This window comes from Tenrec ecaudatus, chromosome 7, assembly GCF_050624435.1.
Source record: "Tenrec ecaudatus isolate mTenEca1 chromosome 7, mTenEca1.hap1, whole genome shotgun sequence".
Classification (NCBI taxonomy): domain Eukaryota; kingdom Metazoa; phylum Chordata; class Mammalia; order Afrosoricida; family Tenrecidae; genus Tenrec; species Tenrec ecaudatus.
The window spans coordinates 43,151,557-43,174,915 of NC_134536.1; the positions used below are offsets into that span (position 1 = coordinate 43,151,557).

Genomic DNA, 23,359 nt, shown 5'->3' on the forward strand with positions numbered 1-23,359 from the left:
ATTTCATGGAAATGATTATAAGTTTAGAAAATGTCCTTTCAAAAAACAGTGTCACCACACGGTGAATGTATGGATTGTGCTAAGAAATGCAAGGGCCCCAATAAAAGTTTTGTCACTTTTATTCTCATCTTCAATATCACAATGGAGTTTTAGAGGCAGGGCGACATCAAGTCTCTGCCTTTTGGGTAAGATCAAGTGTAGAGGTAGCGTGAAGTCCCCATAAAACTGGGAAGAAGGATTAAGAAATAAACTTGAGAGAAGAGGATTTTCTATGGAAATTTAAAAATATTACTGTAGGACAAAGTGAACTAGGATAATTTTCGAGGGCGTATATTCTAAATTATGATTCCTGGTACCCACAGGCACTGAAATAGAGCTATTGGATGGATACTCCGGCAATTGTTCCCTGTCTTCACAGTAGAACCTGGAACGTAATAAAAGAGAAAGGATGAACACATCGAAGGCCAATCTGCCTGCAAACGGTCTCTGTATACTGGTTATTTATTCGTGCACGATATCAGTCTTGACTTTGTAGAACCCTTTGTCTGTGGGATGTGCTCTGGGACCCGGAGTCTGGTGGCTCCGCCCTGGATGGCGGAGGGGGCGGGGCACCGCGTGGAGAGCGCGGCTGAGAATTAAAGTGAGTGAACAAAGGGAACTCCCCGCAGCCGCCCGCCAGCGCCTCGCAGCTGCGCTAAGAGGAGACGCCCGTCCTGCCAGGATGGCTGCTTCGGATCCGCCTCCCAGGGAAAACAGTTCAAGTAAATAATTGATGGACATCAATCCGGCCCGGACAAAGCTTTGCAGAACCAGAGTGTCCGATTTCAAGTCGTTTTGGAAGCTGCTGCCAAGTACGGGACGGATCCGGGTGCAGAGCGAAGATTTGGAGCGCCGCTGTAGCGCTCACATCTCGGGCGGGGCTCTGGCTTTTTTGTCTTCTAGCCCAGCCCTGTCTACTCCACCCCACCCTCACTTCCACCCCTCTACACCCCACCCCTGATCGCTCTTCTCTTTCCGCTTCAAAGTAACCTCCCTTTGGCTACTTCTGCGGGTACTCCCAGCAGCCCCGCCCCTCCCTGCACCCGCGGGTGAGGTCAGCCCATGAATCTCACTGCACTTCCTGGGGAGCGTCTGGCACCGCTTGGTACCTCGCTCAGAGCCGCAGCTCCAGCCTCCTCGCCGCCGAACGCCGCCAAGGAAAGCGCCCTGGGCCTGCCGAGCTGACGTTAACGTCTTTGTTCGGAGAAATCCCTCCAGTGCGGAACTGGGACGAACAGGTCCTGCTCAGACAGAAAGTCGCAGCCAAGACAAAGTCGAACTTTCCAGGCCTCTGGAAAACACCGTCCTGTGGTCCTTGAAAGATCAGAAGAAAAGCTATTGGTTTGCTTCAACTTCAAAGCTTCGCCTCTGTTGAGAAGTGAGCGGTTCTGGGTTTCTAAAGGCATGAGGATGAGAGATGGGCTGGGTCAAAGTGTTGGTTTGAGCCCCACTGGGGTTGGTTGGTTTGCAATTTCTACTGGGGAAGCCTTCAGGAGATGCAGCGTCTTGTCACTTGTGACAACTGCCAGGTAACCTTGACTGTGGAGTAGAGATCCAGAAACGCTAGAGTTTTCTACAGGGTAAAAGCTGTCTGGGGACTTAGGTTTAAGAGGTCCCCAATTGTATCCCAGCTCCAAGGTGATTCTGCGCAATTAGATGTAGAAATAAGGTTGCACTGGCAATGTAATTTGCCGTTAACTCTCCTTAGGGTGACTCATTAGGATGAACTAGGCCGGACAGTTTAAGAGCTCTATGGTTCCTTGGGAATAAGTTGATGGGTAACATTTTCCCCTTAATGTCTTCTTTGTGCTTCATTGTTTTCCAAAGTGAGTTGGAAGGAGATTGGGGGAAGAGAACGTAGGAGAGCGCCCTCCAATACTATTTCTTTATAAAATGAGAAATTCTTGCATGTCGACTCTGTTATAACCTTTGAAATTAGCAAAAACAGGAATAATGCAAGTAAAGGGACTGGCAAGCATCTCTCAGCTTAATAGGAATAATTTTTTAAGGAAAATATTCCGCCTAGTCATGGCATTTTCCATTCTTTAGAGAGAAATAATAGTGTTAAAGAAGTTTCTAGTTGATAAAGCGGGTCAGGTTACTAAGGAGAAGAAACCACAGGCAGTTAGCTGCCTGTTTTCCAGACTACACAAACTGATGACTAATTTGTCTTGGAGGAAGAAACAATGGAGATGTACCCTATCAAGAAGAGTGAGGCTGCTACACTCATGGGCGCATGTTATTCTGCTATCATTTAGGTCTATGGAAAGAAGTAGGTATTTTAGAAATACTATTGTGTCCATGAAGTCAGCACCTCAAAGATGATTATGAATCAAAAGATGAAGAGATTTAGCTATTTAACAATTATACTTGAAATTAGAGTGATTGGCAGCAAAGAGGAAACCCAGTCATCTTCTGTAACAGAAGCCCAGCGACCTTTCTATAAGTACTTACAATATGTATTTCCCAAAGACGGAACAATCCCTTTGTGGTTGTGACTGACTAATCAATATAGGCGATTCTTGAGGTTGTTCTCTTAAGCCTTAAGTTGATATATTGAAAGTCATCGTTGCTTGCATTTCTTTTCAGTGCCACAGTGTGAAGAAAGTGAGTATTTTGTCTAAACAAAGACAATATTAGGAGTTGGCACTATGAGAGAAAAGTGCCCTTAATCCATAGAAAAATTCCTGTAGGAACCCAAATCATAGCCATTTTCCTTCCATTGAAACATGGCAAAACTACTACACTGTACCTGTAATGCACATTGGATGCTAAAGCATATCAAAACAGAAAACCACATGCTGACAACTCTGGCATGTGGGTATCACTTTTTCCTTTTGAAGTTGTTTTTTGCTCTCCTCCTCCTCCTCCCCCTCCCCCTCCCCTCCTCCCCCTTCTCCTCCTCCTCCTCCTCCTCCCCCTCCTCCTCCTCCTCCACCTCCCCCTCCTCCTCCTCCCCCTCCTATCGCCTGCTCTATCAATTCTTTTATGATTATACACCTCTCCTTTCCTAAAGCCTGCTGTTGTGAGAATAGGTCAGGTGCAACTGCTTTCAGATTGGTCATCATTGTACTGAGATGGCGTGAGATGGAGACAGCGCCCCCCTGGATGAAAAGGAAAATGACACCTTTGCATTCGGCCTCTTCCTAGTACCAAGGCTCATTTGGTCCTTTCCCCCTTAAGTGCAAAATGCTTAGTCGGCGCCTTTCAGATCTCATCATTTTCGAGTGTTTCTCTTTGCTCTCTAACAAGACAGACATGCTGTGTGCTTCCTTTCTTTTGTCTCTGTTCTAGCCCAGAAAGGAAGGTTTGTGGTGGCGAGGAGGGACGAGGATGACCCGGTAATGGACGACTCCAAATCGCATCCGGTAGGTTCTTCCTATACGACCATGAGTCAGCCACCGACCGGGGGCGCTGCCCCTGCGACTGCAGCTTCTGGCGCCGCCGGTGTCGCTACGGAAGCTCGGCTGCACCCGGAGGGGAGCAGCAGAAAGCAACAGCGAGCTCAGTCCCCCGCCAGGCCCAGGGACAGTGCGGCCCGACAGACCACCCCGGCCAGCCGGTCCCTCGTGGGAGCCGGCACGAAACTGAATTCTGCCCGGCAGCAGCAGCTGCAGCTGCAGCAGCAACAGCAGCAGCACCAGGGCAACAAGACCGGTGGCCGAGCCGCGCCTACGACCAGCGCTCGGGGCGGCGGAGGTGGGGCGGAGAAGGCTGCGGCCCCAGCGCCCAAAGGCCCTGGCTCCGGAGCTGTCCAGTCTGCGGCTGGTGCTGAAGCGGTCCCCGCAGGGACCCTGGCCGCTGTGGGCGGCCGGAGACCAGGCCAGCAGGAAGAGTCGCCCCGGGAGGTAGACTCCGTGCCTTCGAAACTCGGGGAACCCCCTCCGCCCCGAGAAGGAGGGGGAGGAGGGGGAGGAGCCGGCAGCGGGCCGGGGGAGCGGGAGGGGGGCGCGCCGCCGCCGCCCAGGGGCTGGCGAGGGAAGGGCGTGCGCGCTCCGCAGAGGGGCGGCAGCGGCGGGGAGGAGGCCTCCCCTTCGCCCTCGTCCTCGGCTGCGGGCAAAACCCAGGGCCCCAGCGGCAGGAACCCCGGCAGCGGCGTTGCGGGGGCCGCCGCCGGCGGCGGCGGGGGCTACTGGAAGGAAGGATGCCTGCAGTCTGAGCTAATCCAGTTTCACCTCAAGAAGGAGCGGGCGGCCGCGGCGGCGGCCGCGGCTCAGATGCACACCAAGAACGGCGGCGGCGGCGGCGGCGGCCACAGCCGCAGCTCCCCGGTCGCCGGCGCCACCGCCGTCTGCGAGCCCCTCGCCGTGCTCTCGGCCGCGCCTATGGCGGCGGCGGCGGAGGGCCCCCAGCAGAGCGCGGAGGGCGGCGCGAGCAGCGGGAACATGCAGGCAGGGGCGCCCGCGTCGTCCCAGCCGCACCTGCAGCAGCTCCAGGAGCAAGAAGAAATGCAGGAGGAGATGGAGAAGCTTCGGGAGGAGAATGAGACGCTCAAGGTGAGGGGGTGGGGGGAGCCGCGTGGGGGAAGGGAGGTGTAGGGAGGGGGAGGGGAGGGCGTGTCCGGCGGGCCTGTTGGAACACTTAATGAGGGAGGGGGCCAGACAAGGAGGAAGAAGGCATCCTAGGCCTTGCCCAGACTGGAAACGGAAACGGAGCAGAGCAACATTAGGTTTAATTTAAATCTAAATCGGGACCTGCCTGCCTTCCATTTTCATGAGTTACACCCATCTTCGGAGCTAAAGCGCTAGGGGCCCGTTTTCCTAGTGAGCTCGCTGCTCAGCTCCCTGCTCAACTCAGGCCTTTCTCATGGAGAGCTGGCAGTAAAGCTGGGCTTTTGGGAGCTGGGATGGGGTGTGTCTGGTGCCTGTCGGAGGGACTGGGGACCAGGCTGGTTTTGACCCGCCACCTGTCCCTGCCTCAGAACGAGATCGATGAGCTGCGGACCGAGATGGATGAGATGAGGGACACTTTCTTCGAGGAGGATGCTTGTCAGCTGCAGGAAATGCGCCGCGAGTTGGAGAGAGCCAACAAAAACTGCCGGATCCTGCAGTACCGCCTCCGCAAAGCCGAGCGCAAAAGGCTCCGCTACGCGCAGACAGGGGAGATCGACGGGGAGCTGCTGCGCAGCCTGGAGCAGGACCTCAAGGTCTGCAGCGGGCGCTGGGGCTCAGGGGCGTGGCGGGGCGGTGGCTGGGGGAGCGGTCCCTGCCATCAGTGGGGCGCAGAGCCTCTCGGTGGTGACTACGCATTGCCAGGCTCGCGGAAGGGGGAGGGCAGGTGGGTCTGAAGAGTGGAGGGTGTGTAGGCCTCTAGGAGACTCACGTCCAAGTGCTCTCCGGTGAGTTAACAGCGGCTCTTCCGGAGCTCTTGGGAGAGGGCGTCACCCTCTGGGCTGAAACAAAGGCGTGGCTCAACACAGACTAGCCCTGATCTGCCTTAGTCTGAGTCAATTAAAGGCCAGGTGAATTCTGGCCTTCAGATCTACGTGACAAAGACAACTCAAAACGATGCGGCGCCACGGGACCCAGAATAGCAACGGAATAGATAAGAGTTAGGATTTCTCTCTACAAGTGATACCCTCCGTTTTCTTCTTCCAAGATTCCTTCCTTTCTGTACATAGCCCTGGAAAAGTCACATAAATAAAGGGACCCCCTTCTTACTAATAAATTGCTCCTTTAAAAGCTTACTCAGTTGAGAAATCCCAATCTTAAAATGCATTTGTTTCTCAACAGATAATCCAGTTCAGTGTGACCACAAGCAGATTCATTGACTATGCAAACCAGATATTTTCTTGTGGCCTTGAACATCCAAATGAATATAATTTTATTTGCATTAACCACGAAACATGAACGTTACACATAGTTATGCTGTATTTCTTATAAAGAGAGTTATGATGAAACGTCTTATGAAAGTCATTATATGATTTCCCCCCCAGAAACATTTACTGAGAGGTCACTGTGCACCACGCACAATGACAAACAGTTACGTGTTATTTTACTTGGAATAAAGAATCCTATAAAGGGGAGATTAATCCAAGCATCATTTTGCAGATGCAAAAGCTGAACCTTTGTAGAAGTTCTGGGTATAACTCTCTGGGAGGGCGTAGGTGGCCTGACTGGCTCCCTGCCCAGATTAACAACAGTATTCTAAGCCTTTATACCAGGTCACACCACTTCTTTTACACTAGCTGAAAATTTCCAAAGATACACATAAAGCATTGGTCAGAAATGGCTTTCATCGTTAAGAAAAAGAAATAAATAATCCCAGGACTACCACGTGCTTCCAAAAGGCATCTGAAGTTATATTTACGGGTACAAAATTCAAAAACTGCTCCTCACTTGGAATTGAGCACATGCATTTTCCATTCTTTCCAAACCAAAACCCAAATCCACTGCTAATTGAGTTGATTGCAACTCAGCAACCTTGTAGGACAGAGTAGACCTGCTTCCTCGGGTTTCCATGGCTATAAATCTTTACAGAAAGAAGTATATTGCCAGGCATCTCTGTCCTATGGGCTTTTTTTTTTTTTGAGAATTAGAACCTGTGTGTAAAATTATTTACATGTGATAAAACACAATAGGAGGTTTATAACCCTGGTGTGGTGTAATAGTGGAAGAATCCATTCCACAAAATTGTGTTAGGATGATAAACCATAATAGGACATTTATGATTATGGGGTCACAGAGAGAGAAAAAGAGAATAAGTAGAGTCTAGCCAAGAATTAGCACTATATCCCTGAACAAGTTACTTCAGATTTCGGAGCTTTAGTTTGCGCATCTTAAAATAATGCCTATCTTGTGGGATTGTTATGAAGGTTGAATGGAAATATATGACTTGTTCAAAAATAAGGCATTTGGCACATTGCCTGGCACATGATAAACTATGTCAGACTATGCTCTTAATGGTTGTGATACGATAAACTCACTTGTAGTGTCATTGACTCTACATAATTGTTACAAACACTTTCATTTAGGTTGCAAAGGATGTATCTGTGAGACTACACCATGAATTGGAAAATGTGGAAGAAAAGAGAACAACAACAGAAGATGAAAATGAGAAATTGAGGCAACAGCTTATAGAAGTTGAGATTGCAAAGCAAGCTTTACAGAATGAACTGGAAAAAATGAAAGAGGTTAGTATTCACTTAGCTCATGGTTTGCTGTATATTTTCAGAATCTCAAGGACTAATATGATTGTTGGAAAAATTCTCTTTTTTAAATGACTAAAGGGACAATTTGTTGTCCTCACACAACATAGCAAAGACATGATTCTGTACTGAAAATGAGCAGAAAAGAAAGATGAGCAGAGGCTTTTGATTGAAATTCATCTTAGCCTTGCCTCTCTGTGAGCTGTACTTGTAAGCTGTGACTAGGTTTCATCAGTGTCTTATTGAATATGCACAGTCAAATCAAACAAAATGTATAAAGGAATAAGCTTGGGTCCATTGAAGGGAAAATTGCTTTTAAGGTCATTGAACCATAAAATTTTAGAATTTAGAAAAGGGCCAGAAATAGAAAAGAAGTATGTTTAGAATTCAGGTGTTTGTCATTAAAATGAAATTTTTGCATAACAATTTTTGCTATCCTCCAGGGAGAAAACTAAAAAGACAACTTGCAACAATAAATTAGGGTAGAGTCTGTGAGCTTGGCTCTTGATTTGTCCTTGTATGTCTTGCAAAAGCTTCTGTTAACCATCTGCTGGCTGGGTTGTAAAATGCAAGCATGTTCAATTTCTTGATGAGTGTTAACCAAATGGACTATTTTGTCATTGTCATATCCCATCAGTGGAGAGAATACAACTGGCCTCTATTCTTCATTATGAAGAAATGACACTAGTTATGAAACAAAATCATAAAATGTTCAAATATATTAGAGAAAAACAGTATTCCAATTACCAGACTTTAGTTCCTTATGTAGAGTCGTATAGATGTGGAACTGTGTTACTGGGACCAATTAACCATCTGTTAATGTTTGGAAGCCATTTGCTAATGGTTTAACTGGCTTCAAGGGTCTCTATACCGTCTCACATCCATCTGCTAATCTTCTCTTGAGAGTCTGGAGTAGGCTCCTGGGAGTAAGAAAAGTTGATCAAAGGCAGAATGAGGGTAATTAGTTGAGTGTACTGCAACCAGTTGCTGGTTTTGACTCAGTTGATATCCTGCCAGATGCTAACAAGAGAGACCTCTTAGGATGCTGTCTTAGAGTCTCAATGGTGTTTTCCTCCAGATTGCAAAACACTGATTGCTAGTTACTACCAGCATTATCCTTTCTTGTTGTAGTAAAATGACTTTAGCTTTATGTAACCTGGGGAAAATGATGGGCTCTCTTTCAGTGTCACAGAGAGAGCTAGGTTATTGTACAAGTTATTATTTTGTGGAAATAACAGGTTGTTTTAGTCCAGGTTGATGTACAAATCGGATCGAGTAGGATAGGTAAGAGCGGCTCCAGAACACTTTCCCTTTGAATTTAAGTTGAGGGTTGCAACCTTTCCTGAAGTTCTGATTTTCAAAGATCTGAAATCCCCTGTGGGCTTCAGAATGCAGAAATCTTTTCATATTACTTGAAAGGTGTAGCACTTAGAGAAACATTAATGATGTACATTTCAGCAGATTAATAAATCACCCATCAGAGAAAGAACCTTTGACGATGGAATAGGAAGAAAGAATAACTGAGATCGGATGATAGGAACTCTTTGCTAGATCATTTTATTTTGAATCTGTTCATTGAAGTGACTTTTCCATCACCCTCCCATGAGTCTTAAAAGAAAATAATTATCTTAGCATTTCCCAGTGTTTGCTCTAGAGGCTCTTAAACAGCCTATTGCAATAGCTGTATCCATCTTGGGACTTTAATTTTCTGTGCACATGGTTCATCTCTTGTACCATAATGTACTTTCATTCTAGAACACAAAAATAATTAGTACTATAAATTTCAGCAGTGGTGTCTCTCTTGTCTGTCTTTGTACAGATCCTTTTTGCATATAGAATATTATAGTACATAAATATTTGCTCAGTATATTTACGGTGAGGCTATAGGTTAGGCAAGGTTAACTCTTCAAACCCGTCATCTGCTCTGAGGGAGAAAGATGAGATTTACAGCGTGAGAAACTCTCCGGAACGATTTCACTGTATCTTACAGGGCAGTGCTTTGTTCTGCTGTACACAGGATTGTTGTGAGTCAGAACCGACTCGAGAGCACATAGCAAAAACAAAAACCGCTGTGAGATTGAATAGACTAGATGGAAGGGAGTCTTTTGGGTGCTTTGTCTTCTTATGTCAAATAAGTAACTCATCATCGCTATATTTAATATTTATAGGGTGTATTCATCTAAAACATAAAGGGTAAAAAAAATATATCAAGTAGTACATTAGGGGGAAAGCAGCCCAAGAGGTAGTTTTAATGGTGGATTTCTTTGGCATTGTATTATTTCTCTGGTTCTGATCATTTGTGTATACCTAGTTTTAAAATGAAACACTTTTTAATAAAAAGTTGCCTTAAATCTTTCTAAATGGATCCACTAAACGTAATCACTTTAGTCACAGCTTCTCAGACCTAATAGTTGAAAAATGTAAGCAGGAATAACAGAGACATTAAAGCAAAGAAGAGTGTGCTGGGAAGTATTAAAAAGTTGTCTTCCAGTAACAGCATGCATTATGAATGGATATTTTAAAATGTTATTGGTTTTATTCATGAAATTAAAAATACAGTTATTTATACTCTGACATGATTATTCAACATACACTCTTGGGTCAGTGGCTCTCCTTTATTTTTGCAAATTGCATCTCAGCAGAAACACAGTAGTAGGCAGATCAGCAATACCTGTTGGCTAATAATTTAATGGAACACATTGAAATTTTATTACAAACTGCACATTTCTTGTCATTTACTGAAAACTACAATCAGTGTTATATTTCCTGTATGTGATGCCACAAAGTTGAACCTTTTTTGGCTGTAATTTTTAATTGTTTATATTCTTGAAGCTTTAAAGACTAAAGCCACTCTAGAAATATAGGTTGTACCTGATTCAATATTTCCATTTGAGTACCTTTGTTCTTATTCAAACTACATATCAATAATTATACATTGGAATGTTTGTTGCGTTCTCTGAAAAGATGTACACCATTGGAGAAAGTCTCCAAACCTGGAGTCGGCTTGCCATTGTGACAAAGTGCCGTTCCATCCGTCCAACTCCCAGTGACCACATGTACAACAGAACCAAGCACTGCCCCGTCCTGTGCCATTCACAAACCGATGGATTGTCCACTGTTGCAGCCATCGTGTCAATATGTCTCACTGAGTCTTCCCTTTTTGTGCTGACCCTCTACTTTCACCAAGCATGATGCCCTTTCCAGATTCAGAATAGAATGTTCAAAGTAGGGGAGACAAATTCGTGCCATCTTTGTTTCTAAGGAACATTCTGGCTTTACTTCTTCAAAGACAGATTTTTATGTTCTCCTGGCAGTCTATATATTTTCAAATTTCTATGCTGCACCGTAATTTAAAAGCATCCATTCTTCTTCGGTCTGCTTAGAGGCCATTTTGACATGAGCCTCAGACTCTAGGCTGACCGCTAAGTGCTCCTGCTCTTATCTGGATTTATCATTCCCGTGGAAATATGTTCTTTATGTAATTATTGCAAGTTTTGATTTTTGTACCCCACCCATCTTAAAAATTGATTTGAAATGGTTCATAATAAAATCATAAAACTATTGAAAAAAAGGTTGATAAAAACAAATATCAACATGTGATTAAAAAAGACAGCCTTATATGAGGGAACTTCAACAAGTTTATGGAAAAATTCCATTGTTCCACAAGCCTTTTGAAGCTACTGGTATGTGTTATATTTTGACAATGCCTCTGCTGTTCTGTTCCACATACTTAGATTTGTATTTTCTCAGTAAATCCTCACAACACTATCTACCCTGTAAGCTCTATGAGGACAGGATGTACACCTATTTAGACCTGTAGACCCCTGCCACCCATCTGCACCCAGTGTGCATGAAGTCAATTAGCCTATAGTATCTTGTAGTGTTATATTAACTATCACTTAATACTTATTTTATATGACTTTGTTCCACTAGGCTTCCTGAGGTTAAGTTTTTCTTTGTTCATTGTGTGTTATAACTTCCAGAAGAGAACTTGGCACACAACTGATATAAAAACTAATTAAATTTGAATAACAAATAGATGAAGCATTTCAGATCTTACTTTGTAAATGGAAGTAAACCAAAATTGGACAGAATCAGAACTTCCCAATAGCGCTTAGTGTTGTACAAACAAAATGAGAAGAGACCTTCCAGAATTAACAGTCTGCTGACAGTACTCACCTTCTAGAACCTTCTAATCCTACATGTTGCTTCTTTCATCTCACAGTTATCCTCCAGCGCAGTGAGCCTTTTGTGAAACAAAGTCATATAGGCTTGTCAGGAAGGGGCTCTAGGGCAAGAACTCAAGAATTAGAGGACCACTCTGGTGGTCTGGACATCAGCTCTCCGATTTAATTTCTGGGTACTTTGGGGAGAAAATATGAGAAGCAGACCTAGGGAATAAGAGGACAGCATATCCTGTGGCTTCCAAAGACTATCCAATTTAATTTACTTTAAATCTTCAATATTCGGGACAGTCAGTTCAGCAATTAATTTGGCTGGAGAGATGGAAAACTACCCCAGGGCTGCAAATGCTCAATGGCCACCAGTGCTGAGTGCTAATTGTGTTCTTGTCTCCGCACTTGTGGTATGTTGCTAATATTTCTGTTTTATAGATGAAAAGTCTAGGGCCAGGTTCTCTGCCCAAGCCCGCCTGGTTCCAGATCTGTGCTGGCCAATAGGCCACCACAGTCAGTCGGTCATAGTACAGGAGTCCTCAGCCCCGTCTGTCTCCACGACCACACCCATGCTCTTTGTGATTCCAAAATGGCCTCCTTTCTTTAGGGACCTCAAAGCTCCCAGAGCTAAGTAATGGAGCATATTCAGAGCATATCCCCTGAGTGCGTTTTGAAAGAAGATATCCAGCTGCTTACAGGAACTATCTGCTTTGTCTTATGGCAGGGGTTTCCATGAAGTGCTAACTAGAAGCAGGTCTAGGACAGGGTTTCCCAAAGTGGGAGATACTGTCCCCTGAGAGCACTGAAATGTCCGGGGATGGGGGGGTGGGGGGCTGCAAAAGCAGGTACCTGCACTTTACCCTGAACTATGGGCTATCGGACAAAAGGTTAACAAAATATGTAAGGGGCGGGGTAGGCTAAATAAGATTGTGAACCTGTGGAGTAGAACACGAATCAGCAAACTTCAGCTCTCAGCCCATACAGCTTTTTCGGTATGTCTCCATATGACTCTGAAGTAAAATTGAAACATTTTAAAGCATATTATTCATATAGTGGTGATTTCATTTGTTTGTAAAAAATATATTTATGACTTTCAAATATCTTTAAATTGTGAGGGACGGGATGTGCTCTTCTGTCGCAAAGTTTGCCAACTTCTGGACTAGAACGTTATATTCAGGTCTTTTGGTTCTGCCTCCTGTTTCAACAGGCTTAATAGTCATTTCAATCAAGTCACTTTATACTAAGCCTCAACTTAACTGTTAATGAAAATCAATATTTTCCTTATCTAGTCCAATCATTGGCATAACATACAATAACATGGGTGAACGTGCTTCAGAAATGGTGAGACCAGACAATGTTTTTATATGTTGGTTACACAATAGAACAGCACCATTGGGTTTTACACAGTAAAACTGCACCGTTGGAATTTTTCTGCTACAAACTTTACAGAAGCAGTTTATCGAACTATTCTGGGGGAGATAGGTATCAGATTACTATTTTTGTTACTATCATCACATAGCTTTACATAAGCTGATTTAGATTTCTAGAAAAATTTTAAGTCTAAGAGATTGAAACTTCAGCTCCATCGTCTATGATTCTATTATTTTTTACAAGCCTAGCCTAATGAACACTTTCGTTTAGTTTTTCCCATGCTCTCTAAAGTTCCCCTTTACCCTTCACTACATTACAAAGTTCCTCTGACTCCTTCCACTTAGACACCTTCTTCTGCTAGGTGTATTCCTAGTTGTTAGTGTTTCACTACCTATTAGTTTTGCATTCTCAAATATGCAAGCAATTGACATGCACACAATCCAGGGACACTACTTCCGCATTCACTGACAGAGCTGGATTTCTTTGGCTAATTGCCTCTCCTATCTTGCTACTCTATGAATATTTTTACTGATTGGAAACATCTGAGCAGAGAGAAGCAGGCTGTTCTTTGATCAGAAGTATGCAAACACAAGATACTCGGATTGTTGTGTAAAATCTATTGACGTCACAGCTAAACTCTGAATTGGAGAACCATTTTAATCTTCGCACACATCTATACTACCATGCACACACAATCATTCTAAAATATTTGAACACAGAAAGAGTTGTGAAGATAAGATTGCTGTTAAAGGAGCCCATTTTTTTTAAACAATTTATTGGGGCTCATACAATTCTTATCACAGTTCATACATATACATACATCAATTGTATAAAGCACATCTGTACAGTCTTTGCCCTAATCATTTTTTTCTCCTCTTTTCTTTTTTTACATTTTATTAGGGACTCATACAACTCTTATCACAATCCATACATATACATACATCAATTGTATAAAGCACATCCATACATTCCCTGCCCCAATCATTCTCAAGGCATTTGCTTTAAAGGAGCCAATTTTTATCTCCTTATATTAGAATTTTTTTTTACTGTTTCTTTGTTATCCAATATTTGCATTATTCTTCAGTAAATACAAAATGCAATGCCACTGTATACTGGGAAGTATTTTCAGCTATATTTTAAAGATTTTAGACTCAATTATATTTTAATAGCAATACAATCCATCATTTGATTCTGTGTGCTAATTCCACCACTGCATTTCAGGGTCCGTTAAACTGATCTTTATCCAGATGATAATGACATTTAAAGATGACATTTGAAGTTATCATTTAGCTTCTCTCCTGACATTTTTCATTTTATATGTAGGTCTTTCACGTAATGAGGTTATTTATATTCAGCACGATTCAACTCAGAAACACTTAAAATTAAAATTTTAAAGTGTGCAATATTCAACTGGCTGGCTCAGTTATTCCAATTTGTCTAGCCAATTAATGATAGTGCTAAATGGCTATTGAAATTAACTACTTTATTGTTTTGCTTCCTTGTACAAAGCAAGCACCATTAAGTTGGCCAAGAACCTTGAATAATAGTTACAAATTAGGCAGCCCAATTGATTATATAATTCAAGCTCATAATGAGTGAGTAACATGTTGGTGTATGGTTGTGGTTACTTTCTGCTTGCTCAAGAAGAACGTATTTTCACAGATGTATTATAGCATTCATCCTTATGCATTTAGGAGGTTTTATATTATGGAAAGTATTGGCATACAAGGGTAAAACAGCAATTGGAGTGGCTAATTTTGAGGCATAATTACTACATTTAATTTAGCATAATTATGTTCTAAAATGATATGGAGGGCAGGCATGCTACTTTTAATTCTACTGGTGTTAACTTTTAAGGATTTTTTTTGCAATACCTGTATGATTCTACGTTATCCAATTTACCAAAATCAATTAAATAAGGAGCTAAGAAATATTTCAGTTAATCCGACCCCTAACACCACTGCCTTGGCTTTGTACTATAAACCCTAACATTATACTATTAAATCACACTTTTTTATAGCATATGTCAATTTCTGCTAACCACATGGTCACCAGTTCAAACCCACCAGCTGCTCCTTGGGAGAAAGATGATGCTAGGCTGTGTGCTCACATAAAGATTCAGAGTCTTAGAAATCCATCTATGTCGCTATGAGTTGGAATCCACTCAGTGCAGGAAGTAGTTTCATTTAGTGGAGATATTTTGCTTCCCTGTTCCATTTTAGTCACACAGACAAGTCTCTATGCTCAGACTATCTCAATGCTTAATTTCAATGATTTTTAACCATAATGTTTACATTTCTGAGATTTTTCCCTTGAATTATTTAGATAACTTTCTTTATAAAATAGTTCTATTGACATAATTCATTATCATTCAATCCAATAGTTTATATATATATATTAAAGAGTATGTTTATCACCACAATTTTAGTGCATTTTCTTTTCATCTTTGTACCCATTATTGTTAGCTCCCTATTCACCCCAACCTCCCTTGTCATAACCCTAAACAACTATGGATCGAGTTGTTAACTCTATAGATTTACCTATCTTAATTTCATATAAGAAAATTATACCAAAAAAAACCCAACAACACAAAAACTTAAGAAAGCAATAAAAAGTAAAATAAGATAAAAGTGACTTAAAAAGGAAAACAGATGGGTCAGCTGTTAAATTTTAAACCAACTATATCTGTAATAAAATGCTTTCCAAAGCACTTTGTCTGAGGAGAAGACTATTCACATCTTTGGTCAATGGACTGAAAGAATTCAATACAGGCTTAATCCTTGTGGGAGCCATATATATGGATTTTGGAATTTCACCGTCATCCACAGCCTTCTGCAAGCCAGGTACTCCTATTTTAAGCTCTCATAGAGTCACCCCATCTGATTGTGGATTTTATTGTTAATAATCCTTTGATCAGACTGGCTGGCACTTCTTCCTGTGATTTTGCTTTCACCTCACTGAGATGGCTGCTTGTTTTAAGACACGCCTTTAAGACCCCACACCAGTTATATAACATTCTTGACTTCACTACCCTGACTGCCTGCAGCTCCGCTTCCACGTCCACCGCCAGATTACTGTGTGGATGTTATCTTTATTTTTGAGCCTTTGCCCTTTTGATTGCCTTCACACATGAATGACAGAATGAAGTCATTGCCTTAAAGTTTACCCCACCCCCAAATATATATTTTTCTATTAGCTTTTAGCATTCATTTTGTAATGGAGAAGTTAAGAGATTAGTCTGATTTTTGATTGCTTTGAAGATTGAATTATTTTCTCTCTGAGGTTATACAATATTTTTCTTTACTCTTTGTATTAGTAAGAGTCAATCAGTAGAAAGCAATATTCCCCTGATGGTTCAAGTGAAGATATTTCAAAAAGTAGGCTAACTTGTTATGGTGTGGGATAGATTAAGGGAATAAACCAGGGGCTGATGAGGCATTCAAAGAAAGCTGACAAGAGTTGAAGCCATTGCTGTCTCTGGACGTGAACACACAAGCTGGGGAAATTACTGGTGCCACAACTATGAAGTGAGGTCCACTCAGAGGCAATTATGAGGGGACTTAAAAGATTTTTTAAAATGGAATTAAAATATAATAGTATTTTTTTCACAAACTTATTGAAGCCATCTCATATTGTCCAGAAGAGTTTTAGTTACTACCCAAGCTGTGTTAATAAAGTGAAGGAGTAAAGAAAATATCCCGAACAATCTCTTTTCCCACTCTCAAAATTTCAGCATTCCTGCAAATACCTTCTATTGGTCAAATTCAACTAGGAACCAACTAGTGGGACAGTCTCAATAGAGCACTGTGCAGAAACCAGTTTCCTAGAGGCAAAGCAGGGCAGAAAAAGGGCAAAGTGGATCCACATATCTAAAGAATAGTGGACTCAAAACCAGTGTTAGGGCATATCCAAGAGATATTCTTTTTGATTAATAGTCCTTGATTATATAAGGCTTTATTCTGAAAATTTATCTAAAAGATAAATTTATTCATTTATCTCAGAAGGTTTTCTGGTAGTATCTCACTGCCATCGAGTTGATTCTGATTGACAAGTGATCCTATACTATAGGTATAGGTAAGCTACAGGTACAGTTATAGGTATAGGTGTATAGTATAGATAGCCCTGTCCTTGTAGGTTTCCAAGACTGACTCTTCAGGAGTAGAAAGTTTCTTCTTTCTCCTGCCAGGCAGCTGGTGGTTTTGAACTGCTGACCTCTACAACACTTCCGGGCTCTTTCTTGTACTATAAGGTTGGTAACCCTATGGGCCCTGCTTTTTACTTCTTATTATGTTCTGCATTTGGTATGTGTTACCACTATCTTAAGGAGCTCTGGTGACACTGTGGTTTAAGCAGTGGCTTGCTAACTATAAAATCAGTCATTCAAACCCACCAGAAAGATGAGGCTGTCTGTTGTCATAAAGACTTGTAGCCTCGGAATCCCTAAGGAGCAGTTGGGCTCTGTCCTAGAAGGTCTCTAATTGGAATCCACTCACTGTCGGTGCTGTCTACTATATTTTCGCCATCTTGGCTTTTCCTCTGTGATTTTAGACAATACACCAGTGTGTTCTCAATGTCATTAAATCACTTTTGTACCATGTCAGTCTCCCACTTTAGACCGTAGTGAAAAATTTACTTCTTGTTCTGCATCTCAGATATCCTTTGTGGGCTTTCTTCATCCAAACAGCCCCTACTCCTCCAATCTTCTCTCTCCTGAGGGGCGTCTGTTGGTAGTCCACATAGGTCAAAGCTGTTTTTATCTTATTCAGAACATGTTTCGAAAAACTGTTTGTCTATAGCAAATATTGTCTGGTGTTTTTTTATTAATGGTAAATATAGCCTTAACCAACCACTAAATTATTTCCTAAATCTATAGCTTTGTCTCTTCTGGACTCAATTTGTGGCCTTTTGCATCTGGCTTCTTCCACTATTCTAATGTTTTTAAGGTTCACCAGTCATGGCATGCATCAATAACTCATTTCTTTTCATTTTCAAATAATGTTCTATTGGGTAGGTATGCTGCATTTTGTTTGTCTGTTCATGTAGCCATCATGGGTGCTTGGATTGTTTCTACTTTTAAGAATAACATTACTCTAAAAATTCACATATGAATCTTTGTGTGCACATATAGTTTTCATTTCTCTTGGGTGGGTATCTAAGAATAAAATTGCTAGGCCCTATAGTGAGATTATGTTTAACTTTTCTTTTTATTATTTAAATCATTCTTGGGGAGCTCGTACAACTCATCACAATCCATGCATCCATCCATTGTGTCAAGCGCATTTGTCCATTTGTTGCCCTCCTCATTCTGAAAACATTTGCTCTCCACTTGAGCCCTTGGAATCAGCTCCTCATATTTTCCCTTCCCTCCCCACTCCTTCCTCCCTCATGAACACTTGATAATTTATAAATTATTATTTTGTCATATCTTACACTGTCCGACGTCTCTCTTTACCCACTTTTCTGTTGTCCACCCCTCAGGGAGGAGGTTAGATGTACATCCGTGTAATCGGTTCCCCTTTTCCACCCTCCCTCCACCTTCCTGGTATCACCACTCTCAGCACTGATCCTGAGGGGTTCATGGAGAAATTGGAACCTTCATTTACTGCTGTCAGGAAAGTACAATGGAATTCTTTATAAAACAGTTTGGCCGTTTCTTTTAAGGGTTACACATGTTTCTCTCCATATTTTAGCCAAGGTTTTTGTCTCTCTTATTTATTACAGTTATCCTAGTGTGTATGAGATGGTACCTCCTTTTGACTTTCTTATATTTCTCTAATAATGCCGGCAGCTATTCATGTGTTTATTGCTCATTTATGTATCTTCTGTGAAATATCCATTCAAAACTCTGACCATTTTAATTGCCAAAAAGTCTAATTATGATTTAGTTCTAATTTAGGCTCTTTATATATCCTGGGTAAAGTACTTTATAAGATATGTAGTTTGTAAATATTTTCTGAGATTTTTTAACTTTCTTAATGGTGTCTTTTGAAGAATAAACACCTCTTATGCTGCAGTTTGATAATGGTTTTTGGGATTTTTAAAAATGTCCTTTGAAGCTTAAACACCTGTTGTGCTTTTGGTGTCACATCTAGAGAATTTAACCTAAGATCATGAAGATGTGCTCCAGTGCTTTCTGCTAAGATTTTTGTAGCTTTAGCCTTTGCCTTTAAGATTATGATTTATTTGAGTTGATTCTTGTATATGGTGTGAGCTAGGGAGTAGAAATTATTATTTTTGCATGATGATGTCCAACTATTTCAGCATCATTTGTTGAAAAACTTTCCTTGCAAAAACTTGAATTGCCTTGTTATAACATAATTTTAATCCTTCCCACTTTTCCTTTTTCAAAAATCAGACAAAAAAATCCTCTAATGTCAAACATTCCTTGAAGATTCAGTGTTGGGTCAAGACACTAAAAACTTTTTTCAGGACTTCTCATTGACTGTGAGGAAAATTTGTATCTTAGAATATTTGAGGTAGCGTGTGGTTGTCCTTTGTCTATTTTTAGAATATGATAAATAGTAAACTGCAGCATATATACTCTCAAAGTATTTCTGCCAATGTGTCTACCCATGCAAGGTGATATCTCATTGTTCATTGCAAAATTAATCATCTAATATTTCCCCCAATTCTGATTTGTATGGTTATAGTAACAGAAAACTGCTGGCTGTTAGTTGGATGATCACATCTCCACATGCTTGTTAAAGCAGTCTCTGTGCGCATTGTATGCATATATCGCGGAAAGGAAGATTGAGATGCAGAAGTGCTGCAGTGTTTGTTTATTAATAACTTTTGTGGCATGTTTTACATATATAATTAACTCATTTGAGCTCTATAATTCAGTGATGTTGTATTAAAATTTCCAATGTATGCAACTCTGACCATAACTCAGTTTTAGGACCGTGTTATCACCCCAGTAAGATCCCTTGTGTCCATTTACGTTTACGCACATTTCTCCCTCCCCTCTCCTTGTCCCAGACAATCATTAATTTACTGTCTTTAGCCATAGATTTCCCTTTTCTGGACATTTCTTGACTCTTCTTCGGTGGCACAAATAGTTAAGCATCAACGATGAGTAGAAATGCTGCAGTTCAAAGGCAACTCCAGAGGCATGTTGGCAGGCAAGCCTGGTGATCTGTTTCCAAAGGTCACAGGCCTGAAACCTCTATGGAGTAGTTCCTTTCTGCACACAAGTAAGAGAAGAGCCCGTCAGGGTGCAGTGTCGCACCGATGAAACACACAACCTTCCTCTAGTTCTTTAATGCTCCCCCTATCCTCCACTACCATGGCCCCAACTCTTACAAATATGGCTAGACCAGAACCTGTGGATGGGTACAGGTAAGAGCTTGCAACACAGGGAATCAAGAACAGTTAAAACCCTCAGGAGCAACAAGGGGAGCAGTGATACTAGGAGGGTAAGGGCGGTGGCGGGGAGTAAGGGGAAACCGATCACAATGATCAATGTATGGCCCCCCTCCCAGGGGGAAGGACAGCAGAAAGTGGGTGAAATGAGACAGTGTAAAAAAAAAAGAATTTATAAATTATCAAGGGGACATGGGGGAGGGAGTGGGGAAAATGAGGAGCTGATGCCAGAGACTCAAGTAGAACAAAAATGTTTTGGAAAAGATGATGACAACATATGTACAGAAGTGTTTGACACAATGGATAGATGTATGGATTGTGATAAGAACTTTAAGGGCCCCCAATAAAATAAAATTAAAAAATAGAGGCATTGACCTCTGAACTTATATTTATAAGGCAATACACTGAGGTAGCAGACAGACTTCAGGCCTCTGCTCATGTCCTTCCTCAATACTCATGATTTAAAAAAATAAATTTGTAATGACTTAGCTCAGTCTTTCTTCTTATACAATTTATTTTCAAGATACTTCAATTATGTCCCTAGTTAATGTCTATCATGTTCTTAGTAAAAGTATAGATGGAATTCTCTGTTAGTAGCCAAACATACAGGCAAAGATAGAAAGAAAATCTAGCATGATTTCAACATACTGGTATGCTAAACTCAATAAGATAAAATTTAATATGAATGCATGTGAAATCTGTGGTTGATTTATTTATTTATATTTTTAAAAATTCACACCAATAAAAAAGGAGAGAAATAAATACCTTCACAGATATTTACAAAAATGAGACTCTGAGTGATGTAAACAGTTAATATGCTCAGCTGCTGACCCAAATTTTGCCAGTTCAAGTCCACCCAGAGGTGGCTCTTAAGAAAGGTTTTGGGATTTACTTCATAAAATCAACCTTGAAATCCTAAGGGGGCCAAGTTACCCTGACACATATGGGGTTGTCATGAGTCAGAAGCAGCTCAATAGCAACCAGTTAATTCTATACACACACACACACAAATACACATAGATAAAAAAATACTTCGAGATCTTAGTTTACTAGAAGGATATGAAAATATAAATATGACATTGATTTTATATGAGGAATGTGTGAAAGAACTGGGGGTTTTACTCTGGAGATGAAAATACTTGTTCTGTAATCATTTTCTTCCAATATTTGGAAGGATGTTATGTAGAAGATAAAATACATTTATTCTTTGAGTCACTATATAGCTATCTCACCCAAAGTAGATTTGATGTCAGGGTAAAATCATTTGATCCATTATATAATCCAGAAAGAGAATGCAAGCATGTTCTTGGTCACCGGAAGGGCTCAGGTCAGGCCTGAGTGGTGTTGTTGGTAGGATTCGTGCAACGTAACGAAGAGGGAGTGGGTTTCCGGGCTCTTCCAATCAAGATGTGACCCTAATAGGCCAACGCCACCACTTGTCGTTCAGTTTGTCATACTACAGTGACTCATGTGTTACTGTGATGGTGCAAGCTGTCACTGATATCTCAAAAGCCAGCAGGGTCATCCGAGGTAAACAGGTTTTGGTAGAACTTCCAGACTAAGACCAGAAAATGAAGAAGAAATTGTCTGTCCAATTCAGGGCAATTGGCTGCTGAAACCTTTATGCATAGCAAAGAAGCCTCATCAGATTCAGAAGGCATTGTGTGAGGTACTGCCAGAGGATGAACCCCTTAGGGCAGAGAACATTCAAAATATGACTGAGGAAGAGGTGTCTTCTCAAAGAAAGTCAACCGTGATGAAGTGAATGGAGTAAAGCCTGTGGGAGTAGAGCCTTCGATACGTTCATTTACTGAGGGGTCATGACTCAAAATTAGGTGAAATAGCAGCAAAAAGCTACTAATAATCAGAACTTGGAATATATGTAGTACGAATCTGGGAAAATTAGAAGTTGTCAAAAATGAAGTTGAATGCATAAAGACTGATATCGTAGGTATTGGTGAACTGAAATGGACTGGTGTTGGCCATTTTGGATCAGAAAATCATGGTTTACTAACTGGAAATGACAATCGAGGGATGGCATTGCATTCATTATCACAAGGGAGATTTCAAGATCTCTCTTGAAGTATAATGCTGTCTTGAGATAGGAGTATATCTATCTACATAGTAGGAAACCCAAGCAATACAACTCTTACTCAAATTTATGCACCACAACTAGTGATGAAGACGTTGAAAATTTCTACATCTTAAATCTGAAATTGACCAGATATACAATCACAATGCATTGATAATTATTAGTGATTGGAATTCAGAAGTTGGAAATTAAAAAGACCAAAGAAGAACTAATGCATGTGGGAGTTACATAATCTGGTGTCAGTTTGAGGATTCGGAGCGTAGGAGTGAAGTCTAGCCTGTCAATCATGATATAGCCAATGTGGCCTCTGTGTGGGCATGGCCTTCTTGTAAGGATTCTGGGAACTCCTGTATTTCCTTCTTGGAGGTGGGAGAAACACTTTCTCTCTGCTCATTCCCTTTGAGACATTTCTGAGGAGAAGCCATATGAGGCTACCCTGAGGCAGTCAGAGTTTCGTTGCAGAAGGAACCATGTGGAGACCCCTGCCGGCACTAAGATGCTTATAATGCCACTGTATCCACAAGACTTCCAATCCACTGGCCAATGATCTTCCTGCATTCTGCATCATTGCATGTGTTTTGTGAGTCTGAAGAGGACTCTATAGATTGGTATTGGACATATGGGCTAATATTGGACTTATGGACTCGATCTGGACTGGGCTGGGATGTTTTCTCAATATTTAATTGCTCTTATAATTAAGCCTCTTTCTTATACACATGAGTGTCTCTGGATTTGTTTCTCTAGTCGACCCTGACTCACACAATGCATTGGAATTATGGTGGTGGCAAAGAATATTGAAAGTGCTGTGAACTGTCAAAAGAACAAACAAGTCTGTCTTGGAAGAAGAGCAGCGAGAATGCTCACAAGAGGCAAGGATGGCTAGACTCCATGTGAAGTACTTTGGACATGTTGTCAGGAGATAGCAGTCCTTGGAGGACTCATGCTTTGTACTATAGAGAGGCAGCAAAAAGAGGAAGACCTTCCACAAGATGAATTGATACTGGCTGCAGCAATGAGCTCAAACATGCGAGTAAGAACAATTGTGAGGATGGTAGAGTACAGGCTATGTTCCATTATGCTGTACATAGGGTGGCTATGAGGAGGTACTGGCTGATGGCGCCACCACCAGGCTAATGCAGAGATGGAGTATTCCAGGGTCACTGGGGCAAGCAG

The 23,359-nt window shown here is 41.6% G+C and overlaps 1 protein-coding gene across 4 annotated transcripts in view; it reads left to right on the forward strand.

The window, feature by feature from the left end:
* Positions 1 to 659: 659 nt before the first annotated feature.
* MTCL3 (MTCL family member 3) overlaps positions 660 to 23,359 on the forward strand; it is a 45,707-nt gene continuing 23,007 nt past the window's right edge. For all 4 annotated transcript variants that reach the window (XM_075554577.1, XM_075554573.1, XM_075554576.1 and 1 more), the window contains exons 1-4: positions 660 to 1,417; positions 3,334 to 4,535; positions 4,961 to 5,185; positions 7,013 to 7,171. In XM_075554577.1, the coding sequence (XP_075410692.1) occupies positions 3,384 to 4,535; positions 4,961 to 5,185; positions 7,013 to 7,171 (1,536 nt within the window). In that variant the 5' untranslated portion in view covers positions 660 to 1,417; positions 3,334 to 3,383. The remainder of the gene's footprint in view (positions 1,418 to 3,333; positions 4,536 to 4,960; positions 5,186 to 7,012; positions 7,172 to 23,359) is intronic.